At 47.5% G+C, this 13536-nt stretch overlaps 1 protein-coding gene across 10 annotated transcripts in view; it reads left to right on the forward strand.

The window, feature by feature from the left end:
- SLC8A3 (solute carrier family 8 member A3) overlaps positions 1-13536 on the forward strand; it is a 116149-nt gene that overhangs the window by 88515 nt on the left and 14098 nt on the right. For 5 of the 10 annotated variants that reach the window (XM_062619169.1, XM_062619171.1, XM_062619167.1 and 2 more), the window contains one exon: positions 4584-4690. In XM_062619169.1, coding sequence (XP_062475153.1) covers positions 4584-4690 — 107 coding nt within the window. Of the gene's footprint in view, positions 1-4583; positions 4691-6069; positions 6174-13536 lie in introns of those variants that run through there. The other 5 variants (XM_062619170.1, XM_062619168.1, XM_062619172.1 and 2 more) reach the window with 2 other exon arrangements.

Genomic DNA, 13536 nt, shown 5'->3' on the forward strand with positions numbered 1-13536 from the left:
CTAATGATTCACATTAATGAGTTACTAAAGATCTCCTGGTACTTCTCACTGTCCCAGGGGTGATTACCTTGCTGTCCTGGCTATTTTCCACGCTGGCTAAGAGCATCCCACCAGGGACTGTAAATCCTGCCCTTGCACAGCCCTGTTTCAGTGTTGTACACTATGTGACATCTCCTGACTTACACTGTTTTTAATGCTGAGCCTTATTTCACATTCCAAAGTCACGCAGACATATCCTCTTAACATCCTCAGCAATAATTTCTGCAAATGAGAGTTTCCACACAGAGAGATACTCTATATTTTCTAGCACATTAATCAAATAACCATCCAGTTGTTGCTTTATGCATTGGAAGTGGACATGTTGTCAAATAAAATGATTTTACAGATTATCCTCTGTACTTCCCAGATGGGGAATTTAGCAACATCATGTGCACAAAGTCCTTTAGGAAAAGATCGATGTCTATTCATTTCATCTTCTGTTGCTTGCTCAGGGAAATCTCCTACTTAATGTTGCTCCATAGAGGAGCTTTCCCATCCCTAAGTTTTAAACCCACTGATTTTCATTAAGTGCATGTTGAAAGGAGAGTCCTGACTGACATTATCTGAGGGCAGCTCAGCAACAAGCCCAGAGAAAAAGGAGAGAAAAAGCAGCTATCATGACTTCTGTATGGCCACATGTTCCCTGGGAACCCTGGCTCTTGGCTTGCCCTGTTGTGTCCTAGCCCAAACAGAAAGCATTGCCCAGTCTGCTGAAAACACCGAGGCCTGGATTAAAGAGCTCTTCCCACCAGTGTACCCATGCAGGGGTTGAGATCGGACTGTGCTGTGGCTTGGTGGTGGGGGTTTTGTGGATCGCAGAGTGGCTTTTTGCTGCCAGAAGAGGCTTTTGAATGGCTCCTGTTGTTCTCTGCTTTCAAGCTGAGTTATGTCTTGGCTGTGATCAAGCTCAAGAGAGAAAAGGGAAAGCTAAGAAGTGTCATCCTTTCCTCATGGAAGGCAACCAGAGGCTGGGGAATGAAAGCTCCTTGGCTGAACAAGGTGGGCTTCAGATCTCTCATTTTCCATTGCACTGAGCATGCTTGTCAGGGCTGCTGCGCCTCCAGCCCCTCTCATGTCTGCCTCTGCCTCCATTAATTTCAAGAAACTGTCAGGATGTTCTTGCAGCAAAATGTTCCCAAGCCTTCTGCTTTGCACTCTCTCTGCCTCTCGGTGTCCTCCTGTCACATCTCTCACATTAACGTGATGTCTTCCCAGGGCAGTGTTACATTCCAGCCCTTCTCCCCATCCATCTCCTCTACTCTCCATGCATTCTGAGGAGGTAGCTCTCAGTGTGGCTGTAGGTAAGAGATGAGATTGTGAGGAGCAATCTGAGTTTTGGCCTCCAGACAATATATGACAGCTCAGGATGCAGCTGTAGTTATGGTTGCTTTCATAGTCCTGGAAAGAACAGAGATGCTTGCAGTGGCTAGGCTGCCTGGAAAAGGGCAGCCCCCACCATCCACAGCATGCTGTGAGGGGTGGCCTGATGGGCCACAGCAGTCACCCTCCATCAGCCCTGGCCATTGTGTGGGACAGCTGGGACAAGGACACTCCTTTTCTCCTTGCACAGGGAGGTCTGGCACTGCACTGGCTCTGGAGCAAGAGTGGGCAGTGGCTGTGGTTTGGCTGGAGCCCTCCATCCAGCACCACCCCACCACAGGTTCCCACTGCCACGCAGCCCACACCTCTGTGCTCCTAGGTCCTCACACGTTTAGGTCCCCAAAGCTTTTCTGCTGCAGTAGACCTGCTGAGCACTCACAGCCCCTCAGCAAAGCTGAGGTGGTTGGGCACATCCTCTTTTGTGATTCAGTCGGATTGGGCAAGGGGTGTAAGGCACCTGCGGCTCTGGTCTATGGAAGTTCTGTCCCTCACTTCTTGTTTCAGAGCCAGGTAGAAGAGTCGTTATTCCTTCACAGGTTTGAGTATTCATTGCACCAGTAAGGGGCTTTCCATACACAGAGCCCATGGCTGGGGAGATCATTGGCCGGGCACTCCCTCTCATTAAACAAGCATTTCTTCTTTGCTCTGGTACATGCACACACCACTCATGGAGATGGGAGAGCCACAGGGAGGGAGGGAGGGAGGGAAGGAAGGAAGGAAGGAAGGAAGGAAGGAAGGAAGGGAGGGAGGGAGGGAGGGAGGGAGGGAGGAAGCAAAGAAGGAAGGAAGGAAAAAAAAAGGACAGTTGCTGTATGAAAGCAAACTCAAATGGTGTGCATGTGTGATACTCACTGCATGAAGTCTGAGAATAGCTCTGTCATGGTACAGAACCTGGCTCCTGGGAAACAGGGTCTGTGGGGTTATTTTCCACATTTTTGCAGACAAACAATACTGAGTAATTTGGAGCTCCTAGAATGGAAAAAAACATAAGCAACGGTAATTACAAATAGGATTTTAAAAAGTAACCCATGTTCAGGAAGCACAGGCTGCCTTTGAAAATCCCACCTTTTGTTTTGTAGTGTATGAGCAAGGAAAAGCTCAGAGCTGTGAATCAGCTGGAGGTTTAACTCAGCAAATCGAACAAGCTTTCCGAAGTATCACCACACAACACCTGGTTCAAAAGCCAAACTCAGTCAATCTCTCAAATGAAAATGCAACAAAATCATCCCAATGAAGCTTTAGCAGAGCACCAACATTTACACTGGAGACGTATTATGTAAAATCCTACATCCTTCAGGCTGGATTAGTGAAGACTGAAAGGGTCTAGAGCAGGGAATGGAGCCTTGCTAGCATTAGTGCAGGGTATGGTTAGAGCAAGCACTGACAAAAATAAAGCTGATTTAGCTTAGAAAGAAGAATGGGAGGCAATTTTTCTTGCATATTCCTGCACTGATGAATATAACAGAGCTTGTCCAAAGTCTTCCCTCTATCCCGTATGCCATCAGTTGAAAGACAGGTTTTGGGACTAAGACCAAAAGAAGAGCCAGTACAGGGAATGGGATTTCCACAGTCAAACTCCAGGAGCAGTTATGACTTGAGGATCAAATTGTAGGATGACTGGATAATTTTCTGGTCATTAACGGTATCAGTAGGAATGCAAGCTGCAGTGACGACAATTAATTGACTCTCTTATTCTCCATTGCGAAATGGTGATTTTCAGGGGGTTTCTGGCAGTGGCAGCATCCCCAGGATACAGGGCTGGACTGCTCATTCTCTGAAGTGCCAAGAGCTACTGGATGAAGGGCATAGGTATTTGAAGCTTGGGGCTATTTTTCCAGACTCTGTGATTGCCAGTCCGGCTTTTCGCCTCTTTTCAATCCCCAGCCAAGACTGGTTGTGCACAGCATGATCTGAATGCTGAGGATGGTCAGGGATCAAGGGGAGGTCACAGTCACATGGCTATGCATGGGTACAGAGCTGTGGGAAGCAGGGGGGTATTCACTGGCAGGAGGGGCAGCTGGCCTGGTGGCTATCGGGGCACATGTTTTGGGGTAAGAGAAATGTGTTCTGTATGGAACTGGAGTTTTGTCTAAAAAATGCAGCTCCAGATTAGGGTTGAGTCTGACTGGAAGTCCAGGAGCCCCAAGGTGGCAAGCACATGCCTGTTTAGAGCAGTTGCATTTATACCAGTATGTAATCATATGGGCTCATCAACGCATGTGCAAACAGTGCTGCATTTAAGAGGGTGTGTGATCAGCCCAGAATAAAAACATCAACCCCTCCTGTCACAAGTGAGGGGTGAGATTGCAATGAAGCCTTGCAGCCACCAAGAAAGTGAAGGGAGAGCAGGGGTCACTTTCATCCCATGACAGTCAGTGCAACCCTAGCAGAAAGGAGGCATCAGGTTGGCAGCGCCTTCAACTCATTTCCCTTGTTCTGTTTGTGTGTGAAAGCCAAGGGATGGGGACCTCTGCATAAGGCATGTATTTGCCATGAGAGGAAACCACAGCACAATGAGCTCTTCTGCAAAATGCTTCAATAACTTGTAAGAAATTTGCTGAAGGAGAGATGTAGGATATGTTGCCCCACTGCTCCAGCAGCCAGCAGCTCTCAGAGCAGATTGATGATGCTAATAAACCCTCATCACCTAGGGTTCCCTCTGACATGAATGATATCAGAGCTGCAGATTGCAGGGTCCTTCCCAGTCCGTGTGGTCAGCGTGTGCTGCTGTCAGGGAGGCAGCAGCATGGTGCCCACAGGGTGTGTGTGCTTGTGTATCTGCTTTTGCGTGCGTGTGTGTGTGTGTGTGTGTGTGTGTGTGTGTGGTGGGTAGCAGGGCGAGGGAAACCTGCTTCCCTGCTGGCCATCAGACCTCATTGCTGGTGACTCCTGAGCCCCTCACTGATTTGCTGGGGAATCAGCAATATTTTTGCCTGACTTCGCTTTGCACGGTGTGGCATGCCATCATGCCTTTGGGTTAAACAGAAAATTGGCCAGTATCACTTGCAGGAGTGGGGCTTTAGTCTTTCTCAAGGGCCATGTTGAGCTTGTTCAGTGGGTGAGAAAACTTTGACTCTCTAATGCACCCATTCGTCTCCTTCCTTCACTTTTGCTTCTCTGTTCCCTTCTCCTCTTTATGACCCTTACTATTTTTCCATCCACAGCAAAACAGTTCACATCAAGGTAATTGATGATGAGGAGTATGAAAAAACCAAGAATTTCTTCATTGAGCTGATGAGTCCCCGCATGGTGGATATGAGTTTACAAAAAGGTGTAGTACTGGCCCTGCAGACTAACATTAACGTTCTTTCCTCTTCTTTTCCATCTCCTTCCTCTTCTCCTCCTCTTCCTCTGATGTCTCTCTATCTCCAACCGCTCTGCCCTAAACACTGCTGTGCGTGCACACTGTGTCACATGGTACCCGTGGGGTGGCAGGGGGAGTGATGCTGGGAGTAGGAGAGGCAAAGTGGCCAGGGGTGCAGAGAGAGAAGGACAGAAAGCAGTCCTGCTTGTCTGTATTTCTGTGGTAGCTTAAGATGGACCTTCTGCCATGCCCACTCTAGGGTCCAAGCAAATTTTATGGTGTCAGTGGGAAGATGCTGGCTAGAAACATACCCAGCGTCTCAGGAGATCATCACCCAGCCCTGGTCCTGTGGTGTGTCCTGGTCAGACCCATGTTAGAAAAAGACAGGAATCAAGGCCTGGTAGAGAAGCAGCTCCTATAACTTCTGAGAAGGACTTTGCAAAGGCTGTGCAGCCCTCAGTCCAGCTGCTGCGGAGCGGCTCTGGGAGGGCAGGAAGAGCTGATGCTCCACTTCGGTTTGCCTGAGGGGTCACAGTAGCTGTGTGCATTGCAGGGGTGCTGGAGGGAGCCATTAGAGAAGGGCCAGCCCCACTCCAGTGGCCAGAGTATTTCTGTTTGAGCCTCAGAGGTATTTTAGTGCCATTGTGTCCCTTGTCAGGTCCCAGCAGTGCTGTCTGCTCCCTGGGAAAGCTGTGTCTTCACCCGTGGGACATGTCAGGGGGAAAAGGAAGATGCTATCAAGAAGAAAAAGCAGTAAGATGTGCCATTTTAAAAATGGAAATTAGAACTATCAGCCTCCTTTGCAGTTGACAGAGCTGTAGCCTGCTGGCAGAATCCCACTTCACCCCACTGGGGAATGTGTCTGTGAATGCCCATCTCTCTCTGTCCTCTTCAGGCTTCCAGCCCAGAATCTCTACAGATTTATTATTAATTTTAAGGGTAGTAGAAGCAATTGATCTTCCAGCTAAAATGCAGTGGGTACCTCAGGGTGGTCCCTGGTGATTTCCAGGCAGCCGACACCCTTTCCATTACCATCTGACACTGAAAACAAATGCATTGCAGAAGTCGCCTTCCACTAACCATCAGCCAGGCCCTCCTCCCCCTTTCCTTCTCTCCCTCCTCACCTCCTCATGAGCTCCCTCTCCTTTTAACACTCTCCCGCTCCCTAAGGAGCAGCTGTGATGGATGCCCCGTGTCCAAGAGGCAGGCCGACGTGCACCGCTCTGGCAGGGAAGGGGCTGCGTGCCAGGAGCCTGCACTGCTGCCGCCACTGCTGCTGCTGCTGCCACTTCACCTCCGGCCAGCTGACCTGCTGTACACAGTTGTCTTTCTTATTGTCCCTACAGGAAGACCGTAAGGGTTAAGATAGTAGATGAGGAGGAATACGAAAGGCAGGAGAATTTCTTCATTGCTCTTGGTGAACCGAGATGGATGGAACGAGGAATATCAGGTGTGAGATCCTTTATGAAAAAAAAAAAATGAAAAAAGAAATAATCAAAGTCAAGTCTCCAAACCCCAAATCCAGAAAATATAACCTTCTTTCTCCTCCTTTCTCCTCCCTCCTTTTATCCTCCGCCTGTAGATGGATCAGTTTTTACTCTCTGTGCTCCTGTATTCTTGCTTTCACCCTGTTCTGGTGTCATCTCTGCCTTTTAGAGCCCAGCTTACTTATGATCCTACTGTTGTGTAATGCTTGAGCCTCAGAGGCTGTATTATGTTGACTGGGTTTCCTTGTCTTGGTATGTTTCTTTGTTCTGAGCACACCTCTGCTGTTTTCCCCTCTCCTGCTCCTTTGCCAGGACCCTGGGGAATGAGAAAGGCAAGAGAAGGGTGTAATGCATGGCTGCTCCTTCAGCTCTTCCCATATGCCCTCCCGGTCCTCCCCTCTGTTGTTGCATGCCAGGGCATTGCCTTGGTGCTCTTGGGTGCCTACTCAGTGCAGTGAAAAGCTCGTGAGAGAAGAGGGAATGTGTGAGGTATCTTGTTTTGCTTTAAAAAAGAAAAAAGAAAAAAGAAAAAAAAGGTCCTCCATGGCTTTCAACTGAAAACCCCCTTAATGTGGCACAAACAATTGCAATCTGTCATGTGGAGGGTGCAGGGCTCTGCTGAGGTCCTTCTTCATCGGCGGTGAGACCCAGGATCTCCCAGCAGAGCAAGATTATAGTGGGAGTAAACCCTGACTTGTGTTTTTTGCCTTGCTTACATATATCTTTGTCTTTGTACAATTTGTGTTTGACTTTTTTCTCCCTGAGCGGGTCTTGCCATTGGATTCACCAGCTTTGAGGTGGCCCAGGAGGGCCAAACTTTAAACAGAAGCATTTTACATGAGGGAATTCAGATCCACCTTCTGAGTGTCTGATATAGAGTGGAGACAGACGTGTGCACCCGTGAGCTGATTTCTGCTCCTGGCAGTTGCTCATGCATCTCACAGCTTTCTCTTGCTGAAACGTCTCCCATCTCTTATCTCGCCAGCACAGCAGCTGCCCTCTGGCCAGTCCGAGCTCCCATGCAGAGCTCTCCAGGACAACTGGGATAGATGCAGCTTGCATTAGCATGACAATGTCATACAGCACTCCTGGATTTGTAAAATGTAAACCCAAAGAGGATTCATAGTTTAATGCCTTTAGACTGCCTCTGGAAGCCTGTAGGCCACGAGGGACATTAGGATTTGTGTGTCTGTTGAGCACAGGCCCTCAGGTTTCACCAAAGTCCAACTGCCCTTGAGTGGAAGCAGTGACCAACCTGCCATATCCAGTGAGGGTATATCCCAGCGGTTAATTGCCTCAAGGGTGAACATGTGAGCACAGCTTCTAGGTAGAAGTTGTTTGGCCTTGGCTTGTAGCCTCTAGTCATTTTCCTACTTTTCTTTGTCAGATGACAGAACTGTACGGTATGCCACAGCTTCTGTGAAGAATCTGCTCACTATACCCATATTACACTTGGATGTTTTCTTGTGAGTTTAAGGAGATTAAGCTCTTTGAATCTGTTCAGACCTAGGTCAAAGTTTCCAACCCTGAAATCCTGTATTTCTTTTTCCCATATAGGCCATGTTGCATCTGGCTGAATAAAAACACATATTTGAAAAAAATCCAAATAGCTCCTAACATGGTTCAGTTGTAAGATGTCCTTGTTTTTATTAGTACAGCCAGATTGCTGTATTCTGTGTCTCTCATTTACACCAGCATCAGCTGGAGTCAGTGGAACTTCCTGATTTGCAACAGGCAGAGTGGAAATGAGAGCTGGACCGAATGATCTGCAGCACAGAGCCCGCAGGCTAGGAGCTTCAATCACCGATGGTCAGGGTGCACCCTCGGATGGACCCTATTTACTGGGAGGAAGTAAAGGACCATGCTGAAGAGGAGATGCAGAGCCCTGGTTGGCCTCATAAGGGAAAAGTCAGAGTGAGAGCACCGTGGGATTAAAATCCGAGAGGCAGGAGATTGGAACGCATTTGTAAATGTTGCTGGCACAAGGTGGCACAGTCGCTGCACCAATTGCAGGGCATCTGGAAAGATCCCCAGCTCTGTAGTGCTGCATGTCATGGCATCTCCAACAAGCATACCTTGTGCCTGGGGTGAAGAATAAGGAACTATGCAAGGCTCCCATCAAGAGTGATCGAGAGCAGCTGCTGTTGCCAGCATCTTCACGGGGTGCACATGAGAGCAGCTGGCTCCCGGCGGAGAGGCAGCAGGCTGGGATGCAATCAGAAAGCATGCAGCCTGACGTACAGTGCTGGGAAGGGATGCTCATGCTGACTGCTACACATGTGTTTTGCTGTCATCACACCATTGCAGGGGCAGATTCCAGATGGTTTATTTATTGCAAAGCATGAATGCAACTGAAACAGCCTGCAGGCTGGAAGGTCAGAGCAACCACCTTGGTGTGCGGGTACTGCCATTGCCCTGCACCCACAAATGGAGGAAACAGCCCAAAACACAGGTGCCTAGCTGGGACTTCCCTTGGGTTTGCTGCAGTGGTGAATGGACCCCAAGCAACTCGTGGCAAGGGCAAAGCACAGCTTTTGCCTCCTCTGGGAGGTTCAGGCTAGGTTACTTCTGATGAAGAGTCTCTCTGGGTTTCAGCTACCCACTCATTTGTTTCCAACACCACAAAAGATGTGATTTTCTTGATGGTGTGTTGTTGTTCTGTTGTTACGCTGCACTTAGCCTGTTCCTGTAGGAGTATTGGATGTTCTCAGACAGCTCTTCCCAAAACTGCTCTTTTGGCCCCTGTTGGGAGCAGGGTAGTGTTGGGCACCTCAGCTGACTGTCATGTTTGGAAGTAATCTACAATCTGGGGCATGCAGATGCAGCCAGTCCATCACAGTCATGCTTGTACTACCATAGGTTTGTGCAAAGGGCCTGCTCTTGCCCCAGGACCTCCGCATGCAGGGGGAAGCTGCTAGCTTACCTTAAGGATACAAGTGAGGTAGCAGTGATGAAATCAGTGATGAAATGTAATGCCCTGAAAGGAAGGCAGAGCTGAAGGGAGGGATGAGTAGATGGGTGCTTTTCAAACCAGCCAGGAGCACAGTTTGGGTGGTTTATTTTGAGATGCAGAACTTGGTCCTGAGCCCAGTGTTATTCAAATCCAGTGTGCTGTCCCTGAGGGTACCACGCTGCTGCTGGCTGCAGTGGCAGTGGTTTCTGATAGACACACAGTAGAAGAAGATCCAGGCAAGAGGAGGGTTTGCTACCATATGGCTCGCATTGCTGACTGTGCTGCTCCATACACATGCCGATAAAAAGCACGCACCTCCAGTCAAGGGAACATCTCCTTGTCCCTGACAAAAGCTGTGGGGCAGAAGACTGTATCTCCAGGGAAGTCTCTGTGAGGGCCAGAGCTCAGCATTAATTCATCCTCTTGCTCTTGCTGTTTTCATCTGTTAGCACCTTACCAGAAGAAAAAAACATCTCTACCCAGAAAGGTGGATGTGGTGGTTCAAACATGAATTCCTGTCTTCATGTTGCTCAGGACTTGCACAACATGTAACAGCCACTGGTACAGCCTTTCCACTGACACATCTTGCACCATCTGCAGATGCTGCTCCTCGCTATTTACCCCCAGTTATATTAGTGCTGTGCTGTTTTGAGCCTTGGGGCATTTGGTTGTTAAACCTTGCCATAAGGAGACCAGACCACTCACTGCTGTTATATAAGTGCTACACCTACAATACCAAACTTTGTCTTACAGCTCATTTATTCTTTTTCACCAACTGCTTTTTGCAGCTGGAGTTTTTCAAAGCCTTTCTGATCACCCGAACAAATCACATCAAGTAGTTTTACTTCAGCAGCTCTTTTTGTTGATGTGCTCCAATAATTCAAAGAGATGAGAATAGATCTCAGATGGGTATCTTGCCAGCCCAGTCTGTGATGAAGACCAATACTGACTTGGTGGCAGTGTATCAGATGCAGAGAGCCCTGGCAAAGATGGTGCTTGCTGCAAGCTTGTTATATTGAAGTGAATGAGTAAAAAGAAATCAGAGACTCGTATTCTTTGCTTGGCAAAGATGGCAGATGTTTCTTTTCTGTATCCTCCTGGCCATCTCCCAGATTTACTGGTGGTTTTGTTTTCTCCATTTCTAAGAAATTAATCTCTGAATCCTTCTTGTCTCACCTTTCCTCCGTATGTGCAGTCACATAAACTGAATCCCTGTCTCCTGAGCACTGCAGAGCTTTGAAAGCTCCCAGCACCCTGAGCCACCTTCCTGGCCATCCTTTTTCCAGCACCTTTTAAAAGTGCTCCTGCAGTGAAATGAGTCTTTTGCTTTATGACAAGACATTGCCTGTTGGCTTGACTCTTGCTCTCATGGCAGCTTTGGTATTGTGTCAGCTCACAACTCAGAACGAGGATTTTGCTGCTGTCAGCCCAGCAGGATTTTTGAGACATATTTTCTTCACACTTCAGCTCTCACACTTTTTCTTCAGTCCTGGATTACAGGAGAAAAATTTGCTTTGCTTTACCTGGGTAAATTCAGTCTGCTGCTTAAACGGGGATTAACCTTAGTGTTGATGAAGCCTGAATGGCAAGTGGGTCTACTTCGGAAGATTTCACTTGATTTCAGACAATAGTGAAAAATTGGAAAATTATGTTTCATGAGGGTAATTGGGCATCTGCTCATGAGAATTCAGCTCACAGCACAGCAGTGGACAGTTCAACCTCAGAGCTGGTGCATGAAGGCTGAGTCTTGATGGTTGTGCTTTGTAAAAGGGACCAACATCCTTCATGCAAAATTTTGCTTCAGAAAGCATGTCTCCCACAAGATACGACTTCACTGGAAACTGGAGCACAGATGGCTGGTGAGCACTGTTGAACAGCTTGCTGGCATGACCTGGCTTGAGAAGATTTTGTCTGAAGTCCTCTCAGCCCTCCTAGCACAAATCAACTGCTCTGGACATATCTTGCAACACAGCTCCTTTTAACACAGTCTCAGCACCCCTGATGGGAAGGCGTTGTGCTCCAGAGGAAGGATGTGGCTAGGAGTCACAGAGTGAGGATTAAACTGCAGATGAAGAAAGATTCCTAGCTTGGATTGATCCAGCAAGTTATCTGTATCAAATATTGATGGAATGATGTGACTTGGTACAAAGGTCAGTGCCTGTAAAAGTTAAGCAGCATCGATACATGAGCACATGCGCTGCAGTTTTCTGAAATGTGGGCAGATGCTTCTTAGCATTTTCCTTCTTCCATCAGCTGCTGATGGGAATAGCAAAGAAATGTCAGATTGCTGTTACCTCCTTCCCGAAGGTTTAATAATTTGCTTACAGCTCTATGATTAAGCTGAGCTCTGCTGATTCTCCTGCTGGAGAAAAGTCTCTTGGAGTCTGCAATAATAACAGCATTAAGGTTAATGCTGCAAAATCTCTGTGTTGTTTAGCCTATAAAAACCATGTTTATAGCTCTTCACAGTCCATTAGGGAAATGGTTTGCTCACCTCAGTGAGTGGAGGCAGAGCCTGTGGACAGTTATGTCTGGAAGATGGGGGAACCTTACCTCTCTGGGGAACTGAGCCCACAGTTTGCTTGGTCACTGAGCTCCTTTGGGTGTGTGCAAAGAGTAAGCAATGTGTTCTCCTTGCCTTTGGCTGCCTGTGACCGCCCTGCTGTGTCACTGAGGGTCTCATCAAAATCCAGCCTCCTCTTCCTCATTTCAGCCTCACTCTGTAAATTCCAGGCCTTTAACAAGGATCCACTGATTACCCATTGGCTTCCTGGAGCCTTTAGGGATAACGATTAGAAAAGATTTATGTTAATGAAGAATTAATCCAGAATAAAGCATGCAGTGCATGCATGGTCAAATCTCTGCAAGGTAAACAGCAGAAAAAAAGGTATTTCACTGGCTAAAAAAAGGCTGAGATACACATTTAGCACACTGGGTTGCTGTAAACTACAGGATTGCCCCCAATGGCTGTTCTGCTCCCTTCCCAAGCCTGGTTCCTCTTGGTTTAACCTTCTTTGGTTTTGGTAGAGTTAAAGCAGGAGGCAATTCAGCCCCTTAACTTTAACACACACCAGCACAGGTGTCAGAGCAGGATATGGCTCCAAAGTACACTGAAAACATGCAGATGAAATATTTTATTAGTAAATAGCTTTTAGTAGCTAAGTTCAGGTCTAAATTCGCCAGTCCCAGGGGTAGTAGGGGAAGCAGAGTTTGTGCATGCAATTTTGGCTTCACCTGGTGAAAACCAGGCCTGCAGGGCAGAGAAATCCCAGTAAAGGATGAAACTGGGAACCAGAGATGAAGGCTTTGGGTCTTCTGAGAGAGTCAGTGCCATCTACCTCGTCTGTGGGTATGCAGGTTTGTCTGCATTCATGTCATGCAAGGATTAGGTAAGGGATACTTGGAACTGCTATTTTGGATTTGATTGTGGAACTAATTTTAGCAGCTCCCTGTAAGACTATGCATGTCAAGCCTTTGGAACTACCTGAGATGACAACAGCAATGAGGTGGCCTGGCTTAGCCCCACAGGAAGTGTGTCATGCAGAGCAGGAGTGCAGGAGCAGGAGAGGTGCCCTGGGGAGGGACAGAGGAGCACAGCCCAGGCTGAGGGGAAGCGGAGGGAGGCTTGTGGGATGGGAACAGCACGGGGACTGTCAGCAGGGCTGGTACAGGTACAGCATCCTGATATGGACTACAGGAAACATTACAGATCGGAGATATATTACAGGTCAGAGCTAAGGACACATCAGCAGATGTATGTGCAGGAAGAAATTTTTTGTCTGCAAAATCATTTTCTTGCTTGCATGCACAGCATTCACACAGAAATATAAAGATAAAATAATCCCTTGGCTTTCTGCATCTGTATTCTTGATGTTTCGTTCATAGGTTTATAGGCTTCTTCAAATATTCATGTATCATAAGTGAAAATGAGAAAAATAGCCAGCTTTTGCAGGCTGAAAAGCAAATGAGGGAAAAAATAAAATCAAATCCCAGAGCACTAGAATAATGGTTTTAAAGAACATGAGAAACCAATGATACATTTTTTTTTAATAACCACAGTAGCTTAGGGGCCCAGTAATAATTCATTATATTAAATTTGAACACCAATTCGACCCATTGTACTAATGCCTGTAATTGCAAAAGGCAAATTAAATTTCCCTACATTGTCTGGAGAACCAGAAGACCATAGAATAGTGAGGAAGCCACAGGACAGCATAGAGCTGCAGCAGGATAGAGCTAGAAGGAGACTCATGCCACAAGGGGAAGTGACAAACCTGGAGCAGACTTCCAGGCACAACCGTGTGGAGGACACAGCAAGCATCCTATTGCTTCTTATGGCTCTGTGGCACTGTACATGCTGCAGAACACATCCG

Source organism: Pezoporus occidentalis, unplaced genomic scaffold (assembly GCF_034315485.1).
Source record: "Pezoporus occidentalis ecotype Australia unplaced genomic scaffold, CSIRO_AGI_Poc_V1 ctg21, whole genome shotgun sequence".
NCBI classification, from domain to species: Eukaryota; Metazoa; Chordata; class Aves; order Psittaciformes; family Psittacidae; genus Pezoporus; species Pezoporus occidentalis.